Here is an 18,433-nt window from a genome sequence, read left to right on the forward strand (position 1 = left end):
TAGTTTGTTCACAGCTGGGCAGAATCTCAAGGCATGAGATTATATTATTACACAGGCCTTACAAGAACATATTTACAATCTATTTCCCATGGCAAGTTACTTGCAGATGATTTTTACTGTGCTCTATTTCAGAAGAATCCCTTTGCTTACCTTACTGTCAGACTCTGGTGATAAGTTACTATAAAATGGGTAAATCTTGAGCCTGGTTCAGCAATTCAGCTATGTAGTGATCTCACGTAAATTACTATGAAAGGAGGGAGTTTGATTACAACATTATACAAGCTCCCATTTATTACTGGGTTCATGGGTCCCTGATTCCCTAATACAGTAGCAGAAGGTGCAAATAAAAACATACTAAAAAGACACCCTGGAAACAAGTGTTCCAATATTTAACGTGAATAGTAGGGAAATGCTAAAGATATAAAATATATTATGTACAGCTAACAGAAATCTATTTATGTAAATGTTGGCTGGGGTTTATCAATCCCAACATCTGCCTGTTAAGAAATGTGAGTAATTAAAATTATAGAGTTCCATATTTGTGTGTGTGTGTGACTGATATAACTGAGAAGGTAACTCTAAAGGATCAAAAATGTTCCCCTCTAAATTTTAAATTCTAGATAATAATAGACATTTGAGAAATATCATGTAATATGACACTTAGCAAACACAAGAAACAATGTAAGAAATATACATACAACCTATTATTAAGCAAATATACATCCACAGACTGAAAATAAATGTCTTTTCATATATATGTAATATATATACTATATATTTCTATGTATATATACATATATACACACATAGAAAATAATAGAAAGAAATACATTAAAATATTTAAAATGGCCATTGTGTGCAGGCAGTAAGGTAATGGGTAATTTAAATATTGTTTATATTTTATTTTCTGTGTTCCCTAATAAACAGGTATCACTCTAAGTAAGAAAAAAATGACAGTTAAAATCTATCAGTGCTTCCCTTTCTGATCCTCATAAACCATGACGACATCTGGCCCTTGATAAGGCTTATCCTTCGCATGGAAAATGTTATACAAATGGCTCAAACCAACATTAATTACTCACCTTAGGTGCTGAAGTTAGCCTGGTGGATGTGAACTCAGTGATTCTATCCATTGGTATAAATTGAGGCTTTTATGGGAAAACAAATGATTAAGGAAAATGTAAATAAAAATAACTTCTAACTGGCAGATTAGAATTCAGTATTCTTCATTTCTTAAAGAAGTGTCAAGATAGCACATCCTCACCAATAGTTTTTTAAGGAATCCATTTTAGATATACTTCAATGATGTTCTGATTAGGAGTGACTAGATAGTACAAGAGAATCCAATGGTCTGTTGAAGCATTACAGATTAAATGTCTTATGAGAAACTTAGGGTGCCACTGTGTCAAAGCTTATCCCATTCCCAGCCTCCACAGCCCTTGTCTCCCACCTCTCAAGACCCTGTGTTCCCCACCTGCAGGGCCCAGGATATGGAATGAACCCTGACATTTAGCAGCAGCTCTGTCTAGTTCAGAGCTCTCAGTCTGAGCTCAGTGGATTCTTGAGGGTAAACTGGCCTTGTGTCCCTAATCCACTCAATGCCCAAATCACATCTACTATTCCTCGGGCTCATGTTCGTGTTCCCATGCCTTTGTATAACCCATTTTTGTGGACTGAAATGACCTTTCCAACCTTGTCCACTTGTCAAATTCCATTCATTCTTCAAGTCTCTGTTCAAATATTATCCACCCTGAGAGTCTCCTCCAATTCTCTAAGGGAGAAGTAATTGCTTTATCTTCTATACTCCCAAGGCATTATTTCTCTTAACATGTTTATAGAGATAATATATTCACATGGGACAACATACATTTTAAAAGTATTTTAAAAAGAAGTCTCCTTACTACTTCATTCTCCATGTGACCGGTTCATATTCCATTAACATGTAACCACTGCTACTACTTTCACATTTGTTTTTCCAGAGATTTGTTTATATATCATATATAAGCATATATATGTATTGTGCCTTTCTCTATATAAAAATTTCCCCCACTTTTTGTGATAGGGAAAATGGTAGTATATTATATACACAGTCTGCATCCTGCTTTTTTGTTTATATATATCCTAGAGATCTTTCTCTCTTGGAACATAAAGAGCTTTATTCCCTTTTGCAGCTGCATTATATTCCAATGTATTGATGTACAGAAATTTATTTAACCAGACCTGCTGATAGACATTTAGATTTTCTCAATCTTTTACTATACAAATAATTTTGCAGTGACCAACCTTGTAAATAGGTAATTTCACATTTGGGTGAATATGTCTATATAATCAATTTCTCAAAGTGAAATTTCTAGATCAAAAGGTATATGCATTTATAATTTCAATAAACACTGCTAAATTTTCTCCACTAGGCTTTTTGGTGGCCCAGCATATGGTCATTATTGTGAATATTCCAGTATTACTTGAAAAAAGTACATTCTCTATTTTGAGAGTACAGAGTTTGATACCTATCAATTATATATAATTATTACTATTGATTGTTTAGATATTCCTAGGCTGAGAGAAAATTAAATTTTCCTGTTACTAGTATGATTGTCTCGTTTTCATGTATCACTTATAGGTTTTGCTTTATGGACCTTCACACTACATTAGCCGATGTGAAATATTTGTAATTAATGGTGTTCATTCTGAATGAAGCTTTTAGCCTAATGAAGTGCCCTTCTTTGTACTGTCTAATGTTTTTCTCTTTGGATTTCATCTTGTCTGATATTAGGCTAGGCCTCTATTCTCTTTGTGTGCATTTGTTTAAAGTAAAATAACATTTTCAACATTTTTGAATTACCCTTTTAGATGGGTGTCTTGTAGATAGCACAGGCTCGATCTTTGTTTTGTGATAAAACTCGAGGTTCTTTATCCTTTATTAAGGTAAGCTCAAGCCATTTATATTTATTGATTTCATATATATGTTTGGTATTAGTTAAGTTATATTATTTTATCTTCTATTTTTATAATTTAAGTCTCTAATGATACATTCTATTTTCTTTTTTTTTCCTGGTGAATACCATATAATGACAACTTTATATAACATTCTTAGTTTATCTTTAGACAGTATCTCTATGTTTCTTACTCTAAATAGTGACAAAATTTGTGTGTTTTCTCTTCCTCCTTTTCTTCCACTAATATTTACCAATATATGACCCTTCACAGTGTTTACGTTAGTACTAAAAAGTGTATGCTTAAATCCATAAATGATACCTCCTTATCTCCTATTGCAGATGAGGCAAAAATTAAACTACCTTTCCCCTTTCACTACCCTTGACCTCCCTTTTTTTGTTAATTGAATTATACATTACCAAGGCATTCACATTCAGTTTGGTACCTGATGTGACACATGTTTCAGTCTTACTTCTGTAGTTAAATACAGTCAATGCTTACTTTCAGTCCTTCGCTGTGGAATTTTCAGACATCTCTTACTGGCTGAAGTTTGATGTCTAGCAGTTTCCTCATAAAGGGACCATGAGAATATTTCCTGAGTTTTTTCTATTTTCAAAACTTTATTTATAGGCTTTTTGTTTGAAGAATAGTTCAGTAAATATAGAATTTTGGGTTTATTCTTCCTTTCTTTGAGGATCTCATAGTTCTTACTTCACTGTCACCTGGAGTTGATTTTTTTTTGTAGAAAAGTTTGAAGCCAAACTGAATTGTTTTTTCTCTATACATGACCTGATCTTTATGCCTGCTGGTCAAGGGAATCTACATTTTACTTTACAGCTGAGTAAAGACAAATATACTAAGATATATCTTACTGTTGACTATTCTGGGGCAGTTTTCCCCTACCATGCAGCATAGTATTACAAATATGTAGTTTGAAGTTTTACTTTTTTCCTGAAAAATGTGCCTGATTTATATGTTTAAAAATGTATTCTACCATTACTGTTTTCTTTGGGTATTTCAATTGTACTGTCTAATGTTTTTCCCACACAGTCTGCATCCTGCTTTTTCACTTAAGGATATATCCTAGAGATCTTTCTCTTTTAGTACATAAAGTACTGAAGGTCCTCTTTTTCCTACTTTTATTATCATTTTTTGTGATTATAAGCAATTCTTTGCTAATTTCTATTCATTTGATTTTCGCTTTTTATACTCTACATTAGGAATAGCGAACTTTTTCTGCAAAAGGCTAGATAATAAATAGTTTCGATTTTGTAGGCCCCATACAGTCTCTGCGTTTTCTCTTTGTCCTTTTACCATTTAAAAATGTAAAAATCGGCCGGGCGCGGTGGCTCACGCCTGTAATCCTAGCACTCTGGGAGGCCGAGGTGGGCGGATCATTTGAGCTCAGGAGTTCGAGACCAGCCTGAGCAAGAGCGAGACCCCATCTCTACTAAAAATAGAAAGAAATTATATGGACAGCTAAAAATATATATAGAAAAAATTAGCCGGGCATAGTGGCGCATGCCTGTAGTCCTAGCTACTCGGGAGGCTGAGACAGGAGGATCGCTTGAGCTCAGGAGTTTGAGGTTGCTGTGAGCTAGGCTGATGCCACGGCACTCACTCTAGCCTGGGCAACAGAGAGAGACTCTGTCTCAAAAAAAAAAAAAAAAAAAATGTAAAAATCATTTTCAGCTTCAGGACCGTGAATGAACAGGTGGGCGGGTTTGGCCCGTGGGTAATAGTATATGTGACCTCTGCTCTATAACTCCACTATGTTTACCAAAGTGATAATTTGCCTTGCATTCTTTCCAACTGCATAATTTCATTTCTCCTATTTTCTTCTTGAATTCTACCAAGTCATGTTTTACTTCATGGTCCCCTATAGTCTCAGTATATCTTCATGAATTCTTGTATAATATTTCTGTTTTGGAATCTTCCTTCATACAAATGACTCTTTTCACTAAGTTTTTAAAAATTTATGTATAAATGTATATGTTTAATTTCCTTCTGATCCATGTCAACATTTTTCTTTTTCCAATTTACAGCATTATTGAGATATAACTGACATACTAATGACTGTATAAAATTCAAGTGTACAATTTGACAGATTTTGACATATCTATAAACCAATCAATCTAGCATCATAATCAAGATAATGAACATACTGATCAACCTCCCAAGTTTCCTTGCCTCTCTGCCACCTTTTCCAACCCCTAACCCATCCTATCACAACCACTGATCTATTTTTTCTCACTGTAGATTAGCTGTATTTTCTATAATTTTATATTAAGTGGAATCATACAATATGCAATCTTTTTTGTCTGTCTTCTTTTGCTTGGAAGAATTACTTAGAAATTCATCCATATTGCTGTGTGAATCAAGAGTTCATTCCTTTCTGTGGCTAAGTATTTTTCCACTGAATGGACATACCACAATTTGTCCTTTCACCTACTGGTGGTCATTCGAGCAGCTTCCAGGTTTCGGCTATTGCAAACAAAACTATTATGAGCACCCAAGTACAAGTTTTGGGGTACATAAATGCTTACATTTCTCTTGGGTAGTACCTAGGAGTGGAATGTCTGGGTCATATGATAGGTCTACCTTTAACTTTTTAAAAAATTGCCAAACTAGGCCAGGCACAGTGGCTCACATCTGTAATCCTGGCACTCTGGGAGGCTGAGGCAGGAGAATTGCTTGAGCTCAGTAGTTCGAGACCAGCCTGAGCAAGAGCAAGACTTGTCTCTGCAAAAATAGAAAAATTAGCTGAGCATCATGGCACCCACTGTAGTTCCAGTTACTAGGGAGGCAGGGGCAAGAGGATCATTTAAGCCCAGGAGTTGGAGGTTGCAGTGAGCTACAATGATGCCACTACACTCTGCCCAGGGAAACAGAGCAAGACTCTGTTTCAAAAAAAAAAAAAAAAAAAAAAATTGCCAAACTGTTTTCCAAAGTCATTTTACCATTTTACATTTTCAATGATTGCTCCATATCCTAGCCAATACCAGTATAATCAATCATTTTAATTTTATCCATTGTAGTGATATCTTGTGGTTTTAATTTGCATTTCCTTCATGATTACTGAAGTTGAGCATCTTTTCATGTGTTTATTTGCTATCTTTATATCTCCTTTGGTGATGTGTCTATTCACATGTTTTATCTACTTTTAATTGTGTTGTCTTCTTATTATGAGTTTTAAAATTCTTTATGTAGTCTAGATACAAGTCTACTGTAAGACACTGTTTTGCAAATATTTCCTCCCAGTCTATAGCTTGACTTCTCAATGTCTTAACTGTGTCTTTCGAAGAGCAAAAGTTTTTAAAATTTTCTTTGATAGCTCATCTTTTTTGTGTCATAATTTAGAAATATATGACAAACCTCAGGCCACTAAAATTTCTTCCTATATTTCCTTCTAGAAGGTTTATAGTTCTCTTTTACATTTAGGCCTATGATACATTTCAAGATAATTTTTGTACATGGCATGAGGTTAAGAGTCAAGGTTCATTATCTTGGGGGACATATGGCCATCAGTGCCATTTACTGAAAAGATTATTCTTTTTCCCATTGAAATGTCTTGGTTGCTTTGTTGAAAATAAACTGACCATATATATGTGGGTCTATTTCTTCATTATTTTGTTCCATTGCTCTATTGCTCTTTCTAAATCAATATTATACTGTTTAAATTACTGCAATTCTATCATGAGTACTGAAATTAGGTAGTGTTAGTCCTCCAACCCTGTTCTTTTTTAAAGTTACTTTGATTACTCTAAATTCTTTGAATTCCATATAAATTTTAGAATCAGTTTTTCAATTTCTACCAAAAAAAAAAAAACACTTTGTTTGGATCTTCCTTGAGTTTGGGCTAAACCTAAGGCCAACTAGGGAGATCTGACATCTTAATGATATTGAGTCTTCAAACACATGACATAGGATATCTATTTATTGGTTTAATTTTTTCAGCAGTGTGGCTTTTTTATTATTATTTCAAAATATTATGGGGGTACAAATGTTTTTGGTTACGTGGATTGCTTTTGTTATGCTTCAGTAAAGGTTACAAGTATGCCCATTACCTGGATAATGTTCATTATACCCGTTCAGTAGGTTTTCACTTATCCCGTTTCCCCCCATCTTCCTGCTTGATTTCCACTGAGGTTTACTTCCCTCTGTGCATATTTGTGCTCATCAGTTAGTTCCAATTTAATAGCAAGTATATATGGTGTTTGTTTTTCCATTATTTAAATACTTCACTTAGGATAATGGTCTCCAGTTCCATCCACATTGCTGCAAAATGCCTTAATTCATCCTTCATTGAGTAGTATTCCATAGTATACATATATTAAATTTTGTTAATCCGCTCATGAAATGATGGGCACCAGTGTTGAGCCACATCTTTGCAATTGTGAACTGTGCTGCAATAAACATTCAAGTGCAGGTATCTTTTTGATAAAATGTCTTATTTTCCTTTGGGTCAATACCCAGTAGTGGGATTGCTGGATCAACTGTAGGTCTACTTTTTGTTCTTTGAGGAATCTCCATAATGTTTTCCATAGAGGCTGTACTAATCTGCAGTCCCACCAACAGTGTATCAGTGTTCCTTTCTGCATGCATTCCAGCATCTATTGTTTTTGGACTTTTTAATAAAAGCCATTCTAATAGGGATAAGGTGACATTTCATTGTGGTTTTAACTTGCATTTTCCTGATGATTACTGACATTGAACATTTTTTGATATGTTTATTGTTCATTTGTCCCTCTTCTTTTGAAAAGCTTCTGTTCATGTCTTTAGCCCACTTTTTAATGGAGTTTTTTTTTTTTTTTTTCCTGCTGATTTGCTTGAGTTCTTTGTAGATTCCGGTTACTAGCCCTTTATTGGATGTATAGCTTGTGAATATTTTCTCCCATTCTGTAGGTTGTCTACATGCTCTGCTGATTATTTTCTTAGCTGTGTAGAAGCTTTTCAATTTAATCAAGTCCCATTTACTTATTTTTGTTGTTGCTGTGATTGCCATTGGAGTCTCCTTCATAAATTCCTTGCCTAGGCCTATATCTAGAAGAGTTTTCCCAACATTTTCTTCTAGAATTCTTATGGCTTCATGCCTTACATTTAAGTCTTTTATCCAGCTTGCATAAATTTTTTTGAGAGTGGTGAGAGACAGGAGTCTTGTTTCATTCTTCTGCATGTGGCTATCCAATTTTCCCAGCACCATTTATTGATCGGAGCTTCTTTTCCCTAGCGTATATTGTTGCCTGCTTTGTCAAACAACAGTTGGCTCTATGTGGATGGTTTTATATCTGGTTCTCTGTTCTGGTCCATTGATCTATGTCTCTATTTTTGTGCCAATACCACGCTGTTTTGGTTACTGCAGCTTTGTAGTATAGTTTGAAGTCTGATAATGTGACGCCTCCAGATTTGTTCTTTTTGCTTAAGATTGCTTTGGCTTATTCGGGCTCTTTTCTGGTTCCAAAGGAAGCATACAATTATTTTTTCTAGATCTGTAAAATATGGCATTGGTATTTTGATGGTGATTGCATTGAATCTGTAAGTCACTTTGGGTAGTATGGACATTTTAACAATGTTGATTCTACCGATCCACGAGCATGATGTTTTACCATTTGTTTGTGTCATCCGCAATTTCTTTCCTCAGTGTTTCATAGTTCTCTTTGTAGAAATCTTTCACTTCCTTGGTTAAGTATATTCCTAGGTATTTTATTTTCTTTGTGGCTACTGTGAATAGTATTGAGCCTTTGATCTGACTCTCAGCTTGACTGCTATGGGTCTATAGGAATGTTACTGATTTGTGTACATTGATTCTGTAACCTGAGACTTTGATGAATTTACTTATCAGTTCCAGAAATCTTTTGGTAGAGTTCGGGGTTTTCTAGATATAAGGTCATATCATCAGTAAAAAGCGATAGTTTGACCTCCTCTTTCCCAATTTGGATACCCTTTATTTCTTTCTTTTGCCTGATCGCTCTGGATATGACTTACAGCATTATGTTGAATAGAAGTGGTGACAGTGGACACTCTTGTCTTGTGCCAGTAGAGGAAATACTTTCAACTTTTCCCCATTCAGTAGGATATTGGCTATGGGTTTGTCACATATGGCTTTTATAATTTTGAGATATGTTCCCTCTATGCTTAGTTTGTTGAGGGTTTTTATCATGAAAGAGTGTTGGATTTTGTCCAACGCTTTCTCTGCATCTATTGAGATGATCATATGGTCTTTGTTTTGGCTTCTGTTTATGTGGTGAATCATATTTTATGTTGAACCATCCTTGCATCCTTGAGATGAAGCCCATGTGGTCATGGTGGATTACTTTTTGGTGTGCGGTTGAATTCAGTTTGCTAGTATTTTATTGAGGATTTGTACATATTTATAAGGGATAGTGGTCTGTAGTTTTCTTTTTTTGTTGTGTCCTTTCCTGGCTTTGGTATCAGGGTGATACTGGCTTCAGCAGTGTTTTGTGTAGTTTTCAGTATACAGGTCTTGCACATCTTTTGTCAAATTTATCCCTAAGTATTTCATATATTTTAATGTCATTGGAATATTTTTTAAAAATTTGATTTCCAACTGTTTGCTGCTAGTATTTAGAAATAGTTGATTTTTATATATTGATTTTGTATCTTGTAACCCTGCTAAGCTCATTTCACTACTTCGAATAACTTTTTGTAGATTTTACCTGATTTTCTACATAGACTATCATATCTGAAAAGTAAAAGTTCTTCCTCTGTAATCTGAATGCCTTTTCTTTCTTTCAGTCTTTCTTTCTTTCTAGAACTGCTTGTACAATGTTGAACTGGAGGGCTGAGAGTGAAACTCCTTGACTCATTCCTGATCTTAGAAGGAAAAACATTTTGCCTTTCACTAATAAGTATGCCTTTAGCTCTAATTTTTTTGTATATGCCCTGTATCACATTAAGGGAGTTTTCTGATCTTCTGATAATTTTTATCATGAACGACCACAGTTGCTTCTTTTTTACCATTTGTATTTTGCAGAATTTTTTTTCTTTTTTCTTATTATATTTTATTTACATGTTATATATTTACATGATTTCTTATTCAAATTTTATTGGAACTTTTTTCTTTTTTTAGTACAATATATTGTTTGGATGCTATACTAGTTTGGTTTTTAACACATCATTATAAAGGTTGGATTTTCCAAGACCAGCTCTTTGCCAAAGCTTTCTACAGAAAGGGCAGGTGGGGGGTAACATTCTAGGAAAGTTATTTTTCACAAGTAAAGCCTCTTTCCTTTTTATCTCTAAAAAAAATGTTTCTGAAAAATATGACTTGTTTGAGTACTTTCATGTGCATTTCACATTTTCTACTACTGTGAATCAAAGTTGGTCCAGTAGGGTTCCTGTTGCCTGCTGGCTATTGCAGACAATGGCCATAGCTTTTCTATCTCCAGATGTGTCTTTCTTCAGTAAGTATATTTGTGTTGATTCTTTTGATATGCTATTACTAGGCTCTTTCTTCAATTTCTCTCCCCTTCCTCCTGTGGAGCTTCTGTATCATTTTCACTGCTTTCAGCAGCTGTGAGAAATATTTTCGCATACATCTCTGCTATGGCTTGAATTTGTCCCCCAAAAACTATGTGTTGGAAACTTAATCCCCAATGCAACAGTTTTGGGAGGTAGGGACTAATGAGAAGTGGGCTCCATTTTTGTGAATGAATGGATTACTGTAAATTATAAAGGGGTTTGAGGTTGCAAGTCTGATATCTCTCTCTCTCTCTCCCCCTCTCCTACCCTTTCACCTTCTGCCATGGGATGATGCAGCAAGTAGGCCCTTACCAGATTCTGGCATCTTGATATTGTACTATTCAGCCTCCAGGACTTTGAGAAATAAATTTCTTTTTTTTTTTAATAAATTACCCAGTCTATGGTATTCTGATATAGCAACACAAAATGGACTAGGACAGTCTCCTAGTTTGACCGAACTTTCAGTTTACATTTTTGTTTTCTATTTTCTTTGTTGCTCTTAGAAGACTTTCAGAAAAATGGGGAAATGCTAAGTATATATAGCTATATTTATACCAAAAGTCCTCTATAACACTTTTACTTACCTTTATCATTGTATGTAGCACACTGCCTTATAGTTATGTGTTGACATGTATGTTTCTCTCAATAGACTATGAACTCCCAAACTCATTCTTTTATCTGTAGTACCTAGTACAAGGTTTTTGGTTTTATTGGTGCTCAATAAAATGCTGATGATTAACAGGATAAACAAATGTTCCTGGAGCCTACTACTAATCTCTTCCACATTCAACACGCTGCCACAAGTCTATTCTGCATTTATATTGTGACTTCTGTTGGATATTATCATACTACCTGTTGGATATTATCACACCTTTCAGATGCTTTCTATTAAATTCCAGTGTATACTCTCTTCCAGTGTCTGCATTACCCTGGGATGAGTCTTGTTCCTGGTATAGTAAAATGGATTTGACCTAGCCTGAGAATAATACATGATTCTGTTAAATTATTTGGTTTTGCAATATTTTAAGTGCTAGCTTAAAGATAATTATTTTTTGCTATACAGCTTTATTGTAATAGGTTTTGACCTGAACTACTAATCACATCACTAAACCAGACTTTTGAGTAATTAAAAACTTTACAAGTTCAATAAATTATGCTCTTTCATTTTAATTTCATAGTTGTTTCTACAAAAGAACTTGAGATATTATAGAAAAAACACAGCAAAGATTTCTTAACTACATTTGGAGTAGAAAAACATTAATAATTATGGTCAAATAAAAAATTTTAAGGTAATACAGACAAAACAACAGACACTACAATGACCTCCAATAATATGGTGAAAGCAAAAATTCACTCATAATTGAGAGCATACAGCAGGAAACAGGGGAAAAGCACTCAAAGATAACTGCACTGAAAACCTCTTCCCCCTTAGTTCTATACCCAGAAGGTTTTACTATAGTCAATGAATGGGTTACAATTTCACTATACCTTTAGTAAAGATGTACCACACCCTTAAGAATGTTGGTCCCATTCCTTCTACTAACCTGAGTTCTGCCTATCCTCTTCCATAATTTTATCACATACTTTACTTTGTTATGCCAAAGAGAGCTCAAGTTCAGTCAACTTCAGCAATTTATACCATATTTTCATCTCTTAAAAATTTTCTACCTCTAAAATCTTTTTCTGTTTCTTATAATGTACAGTTCTTCGAATCCTCTCGGGGTTACTACCGATGCTCTTTACATCCATTGGAACTTATTTTCCTACAGTTTCTCTCTTTTCTCTCAATTTATCACACACTTTCTTGACTTCTTTTCCATCCCTGATTCTGCCTCAGAAAACCAGTCCCTCACATGGGCTACACTCTGCCACACCCATCCTGATCATCCTAAATCTTGGATCAATCACATTATTGATCATATTCCATCTCTGCTCAGAAATTTAAGGCTGCTAAAATTTCTACAGGTTGAATATCTCTTATCTGAAATGCTTGGGACCAGAGAAGTGCTTCAGGTTTTAGATTTTTTGGATTTGGGAATATTTGAACATACATAATGAAATATCTTGGGGACCCAAGTCTGAACATAAAATTCATTTATGTTTCATATATACCTTAAATTTATAACCTGAAGGTAAATTTATAAAATGTTCCTAATAATTTTGTACATGAAACAAAGTTTTGACTGCTTTGACTGCAACCTGTCACGTGAGGTCAGGCGAATTTTCCACTTATTGCATCGTGCCGCACACAAAAAAAAATTTTGAATTTTGGAGCATTTTGGATTTCAGGTTTTCAGATCAGGGATGCTCCAACTATATAACTGCTGAATCCACACCGCAAAAAAATATGTATAGTTCTCCTACTCTTCTGGAAAATCCTTTCGCTTGTTCCTAATTAACTTCTGTTTCCATTCCCACAAAGATTGTTCCAAATCTTCATTACACCCTCTACAGAAAGCCTGCCGCTTTCACCGTCAGATGGTCCTGCCTCCTCTTTGTAGAAAACAAAGAAGGGAAAACAAAATTAAGGTTATTTCATGTGTGAACACCCTTAACTTTTTTCCCACAATTTTAGAGGGAAAAAAAAGCCTCCTCATACCCTAATTTAAACCCTTCACTTAGGTCCTAGCAATCCTTCCTTCCTGTCTTTGCTGGACTCTTTCTATATAAATTAGGCCCCATCTCTCCCATGTGTTAAATTTCTCCAATTTCACTGGCTCCTTGCTCTTAGTCTCTAGTGAGACTTCTCATGTAATTTACAGTTTAATGCCACTTGATCACAACAGCAGTATCCTTTGAAAATGCTGCTGGGTTCTGTTTGCCAATATTTTCTTTCAAATTTTTTTCTTTGTATTTGGTTGGTTTCCTATAGCTTGATTATTATATGACTAGTTGTAGTGTGGTTTTTTTGTTTATCTGTGTGTTTGTTTTGTGTTTTTTGATGTTCTTTGTTGTTTTGTGTTCTCTGTGTTCTCAGCTCATGTTCTCTGAGCTGAATCTATAGTTTGCTGTCTGTCATTAATTTTTGCAAAGTTCTCATCCATTTTGATAGAAACACTGTCATATCTCTCCCAACCACAAATTTATCTCAATCCTACCTAATCCCTAGCTACAACCCTATTTTCCTCTGATCCTTCAGTACCAAACTTCCTAACATAGCTTATTCCCCTGCCTTCCATTTCTTTACTTTTCATTCACCATTTCTTCTTAACCCACCTGGCTATTCCTCTGAAACTTATCTTGCTGAAGTTAGCAATGGCTTTTAAGTTATAAAGTCCAACGAACTTAGCTTGATGCCCAGATCATAATGGATACAGAAGAAATACTTGCATACTTAATTTCATAATCCAGTGGAACTGAAGGGAAAAGGCCAAAGCAAAATACTAAGATATAAGATTAGGAAAAAGTTTTCTAAAGCATTAAAACAAAAAGCAGGATATTTTGGTTTACCTACTGAAGCATCTTATGTAGAAACAGTGATATACATATAATTAGTGCACTAAATTTGCACGTTAAGTGTACTAAATAAAGTTGACCTTAATGAAAAATGTTAATAATTTCCCCCCAATTTTTCTCTCTGGTTCTGATTAGAGATATATATTTCCACTAATAGATACATTTCTACTAATAGATGAAGATTTCTAGCATCAGTTTTGGGGTTGGCCTGTAATTTCAAAAATATGTTTTTTAAAAAAATCATATATGTGCTTTTCTTATTTGAGGAACACATTCTTAGATCTTTGATTGCATTTTTGTAAAATAGAAATTTGAATAACAGTTAATTTGTTTCAAATTTTGAGTTACTTAATGAGTAGCTATTTACTAATGATAGCATCTTTTCGTAATCATCTTTTCAGATTTCAAAGAAGATTCATTACCCTAGAAAGCTTGAAAATATCAGTATTTATTTTTAAATGACACTCATAGCCTCTTTTAGCAAGACTATTAGATTTCTTTATGAGTTCAGAAAGTCCTGCAAGTCACAGACTGAATCAGTAAAAGCTACATTAAGATGAACTGTCTCTGGAAGCACAAAAACTGAAGAATCCTTAAGCCAGGAATAAAAGAGTGAATATCCATGGTGCACCGGAATTACCTGAGGAGCTGGCAGAAATGAAGATTCCAAAGCACTAGTCCCAGAGGTTCTTGGTTTAGTCTGTCTGATATATATCCCAGGAGTCTGTATTTCTACAAACCTGTGAAGTTTTTTATACAGATAGCCCTATATATCTTAGACTTACAGCTTTGGAAAGTATAGAATTCTTCTTTTTGATTTTATATCAATGCCTTGTGGGACTATAGAGAAAATATTTTTCTTTTTCTGTGTAGTTAGAACTCTCTGATTAAATTTTACTGAACTTGGGACCTGGGCTAATAGAATAAATCTTAGAATTTAACTTATGACTGATTATTAGGAGAGAGAGCATCTGAAGTGTTCTACCTCCAGGGACATTGACCTGCAAGGAGGTATATGTTTACACATTTTAAGGAAAGGATAAGATGGGGGATCATACAGAAAACACCTGGGTTGTAAAGTTTTTTTAATTTCAATAGATTTAAGGGGCACAACTGGTTTTTGTTACATGAATGAATTGCATAATGCTGAAGACATGGATTTGAGTGTATTTATTTGTGTCATCTATAATTTCTCTCATCAATGTTTTATAGTTCTCCTTGTAGATATCTTTCACCTCCTTAGGTAAGTATAGTCCTAGGTATTTTATTTTCTTTGCAGCTGTTGTAAACGGTATTGAGTTCTTGATTTGACTTTCAGCTTGACTATTATTAGTCTATAGAAATGCTACTGATTTGTGTACTTGTGTACCTTGATTTTATAAATTGAGACTTTACTGAATTATCAATTCTAGGAATTTTTTGGTGGAGTCTTTTGGGTTTTCTGGATATAAGATCATATTATTGACAAACAGGGATAGTTTGATCTCTTCTTTCTTAATTTGGATACTCTTTATTTCTTTCTCTTGTCTGATGGCTCTGGCTAGGACTTCCAGAACTATGTTGAATAGAAGTGGTGGCAGTGAACATTCTTGTTTTGTTTCAGTTCTTACAGGGAATGCTTTCATATTTTCCCCATTCAGTATGATGCTGGCTGTGGGTCTGTCATATATGACTTTCATTATATTGAGGTATGTTCCTTCTATGCCTAGTTTGTTGAGGGTTTTTATCATGAAGGGGGGCTGGATTTTATTTGATGCTTTTTCTCATCTATTGAGATGATCACATGCTTTTTGTTTTTAATTCTGTTTATGTGGTAAATCACATTTATTGATTGTGTATGTTGAACCACCCTTGCATCCCTGGGATGAAACTCACTTAATCATGGTGAATTACCTTTTTGTTGTACTGTTGGATTTGGTTTGCTAGTATCTTATTGAGGATTTTTGCATCTATTTTTATGAGGGATGTGGGTCTATAATTTTCTTTTTATGCTGTGTCCTTTCCAGACTTTGGTTTCAAGGTGATACTGGCTTTCTAGAATGAGTTAGGGAGGATTCTCTCCTTTTTGGTGTTACAGAACAGTTTTAGTAGGATAGGTGCCAGTTTTTTCCAGGTCTGATAGAATTTGGCTGTGAATCTGTCTGGTCCCGGGCTTTTCATTGTTGGGAAATTTTGTATTACAGTTTCAATCTCACTACTCCTTATTGGTCTGTTCAGGATTTCTGTTTCTTCCTGATTCAAGTTTGTGAGGTTATGTGTTTCCAAAAATATATTCATTTCCTATAGATTTTTTAGTTTGTGTGCATAGTGGTTTTCATAGTAGTCTAAAATGATATTTTATATCTCTGTGGCATCAGTTTTAATGTCTCCATTTCTGATTGAGCTCATTTGAATCCCTTCTCTTCTATTTCTGGTTAATCTAGCTAGTTATTTATTGATTTTGTGTATCTTTTCAAACAACCAAGTTTTTGTTTTCATTGATCCTTTTGTTTTTTGTGTTTTGTGGTTTCCATTTTGTTTAGTTCTGCTCCAATATTTGTTATTTCTTTTCTTCTGCTAGATGAGCATTTGGTTTGTTCTTTTTTTCTAGTTCCTTGAGGTGTGACATTAGGTAGTTAATTTGTGATTTTTTTGTCTTTTTGATGTAGGTATTTAAAGCTATGAACTTTCCCCTTCGTACTGCTTTTCTGTATCTCATAGATTTTGGAAGTTTGTCACCTTTGTAATTTAATTCAAAATTTTTTTTTATATCCATCTTGATTTTGTCACTGACTCAAGGATTATTCAGCAGCAGGTTGTTTAATTTCCACATATTTGTGTAGTTTTCAGAGAGTTCCTCTTGGAATTGATTTCTGGTATTATTCCACTCTGGTCTGAGAAGAAACACGGTGTAATTTTGACTTTTCTAAATTTACTGAGACTTCTTTTGTGGCCTAACATATGATCTATCTTGGAACATGCCCCATTAACTGATGAGAAGAATGTATATTCTGCAGTTTTGGGGTGGACTGTTCTATAAATGTCTATTAGGTCCATTTGTTCTAGAGTCCCATTTAAGTCCAGTGTTTCTTTGTTGATTTTCTGCCTTGATGATCTGTGCTGTTCTGTCATTGGAGTGTTGAAGTTCCCAGCTATTATGTTGTTGCTGTTTATTTATTTCATTAGATCTAGTAGAATTTGTTTTATGAATCTGAGAGCTCCTGCATTAGGTACAAATATATTTAGGATTGTTGTATCTTCTTATTCAATTGATCCCCTTATTGTTATATAATGAGCATCTTTGTCTTTTTTTTAACCATTGTTAAAGTCTATATTATGTGATATGCGAATAGCAACTCTTGCTTGGTTTTGGTTTCCATTTATGTAGAATATTTTTTCCACACCTTTACACCTTAAGTCTTTGAGAATCTTTGTAAGTTAAATGATTTTCTTAGAGACAGCATATAATTGGGTTGTGGGGTTTTTTATAATTCATTCAACTAATCTACATCTTTCAAGTGGGGCATTAAGACCATTTCCATTCAATGTTAGTATTGCTATGTGAGATACTGTTTTGGTCATCATGTTGATTGTTACCTAGTTGCTTTGTTTTCTCCCTTATACTACTGTTTTATAAGAGCTGTGAGTTTTAACTTTTGGGTCTTTTTTCACTGGCGGGTCACAATTGTTCTGTTCCATGTATAGAGCACGTGTAAACATTTCTTGTAGGGCAGGTCTATTGGTGACAAGTTCTCTTAGTGTTTGTTTATCTGGGAAAGACTTTATTTCTCTTTCATTTATAAAACTTAGTTTTGCAGGATGTAAAATTCTTATAATTCTGAAAGTTATTCTGTTTAAAAAGACTAAAAATGGAACCTCAATCCCTTCTGCCTTGTAAGCATAGTGCTGAGAAGTCTGTCTTCAGTCTAATTGGTTTTCCTTTGTAAGTTACTTGATGCTTTCATCTTGCAGCTGATAGGATATTCTCCCTCACTTTGACTTTGGCCAGACAGATGACTATGTGCCTGGTGATGTTGTTCTATCTGCCTTGAATCTTCCAGGTGTTCACTAACCTTCTTGTAACTGAATGTCCAAATATCTAGCAATACCACGGAAATTTTCCTCCACTATTCCCTCAAATATGTTTTCCATGATTTTTACTTTTTCTTCTTTTCCCTCAGGGATACCTATGATTCTTATATTTGTTCATTTTACATTATCCCATATTTCTCAGAAACACTGTTCATTCTTTTTTCTTCATCTTTCACTGGGTTAATTCAAAAGCCTTATCTTCAAGCTCTGAAATTCTTTCTTCTGCTTGGTCTAGTCTGTTGTTAATACTTTCCACTGTATTTTGATATTACCTAAATGATTCATTTCCAGAAGTTCTGTTATATTTTTTCTTATATTATCTCCTTAGTTCATTTTTCATTCATGTCTTGAATTATTTCTTTCACTTCTTTGTGTTGGTTTTCAACTTTCTCATCAATCCCATTTATCTTACTTGTAATCCATACTCTGAATTCCATATCTGAGATTTCAAAAATTTTCTTTTGGTTGGAGACCATTGCTAGAGAGCTAG

At 34.3% G+C, this 18,433-nt stretch overlaps 1 protein-coding gene across 1 annotated transcript in view; it reads right to left on the reverse strand.

The window, feature by feature from the left end:
* MORC1 (MORC family CW-type zinc finger 1) overlaps positions 1 to 18,433 on the reverse strand; it is a 158,049-nt gene that overhangs the window by 45,012 nt on the left and 94,604 nt on the right. Inside the window, 1 exon segment of the mRNA XM_069471966.1 lies at positions 1,083 to 1,148. Coding sequence (XP_069328067.1) covers positions 1,083 to 1,148 — 66 coding nt within the window.

This window comes from Eulemur rufifrons, chromosome 7 (assembly GCF_041146395.1).
Source record: "Eulemur rufifrons isolate Redbay chromosome 7, OSU_ERuf_1, whole genome shotgun sequence".
Taxonomy (NCBI): Eukaryota; Metazoa; Chordata; class Mammalia; order Primates; family Lemuridae; genus Eulemur; species Eulemur rufifrons.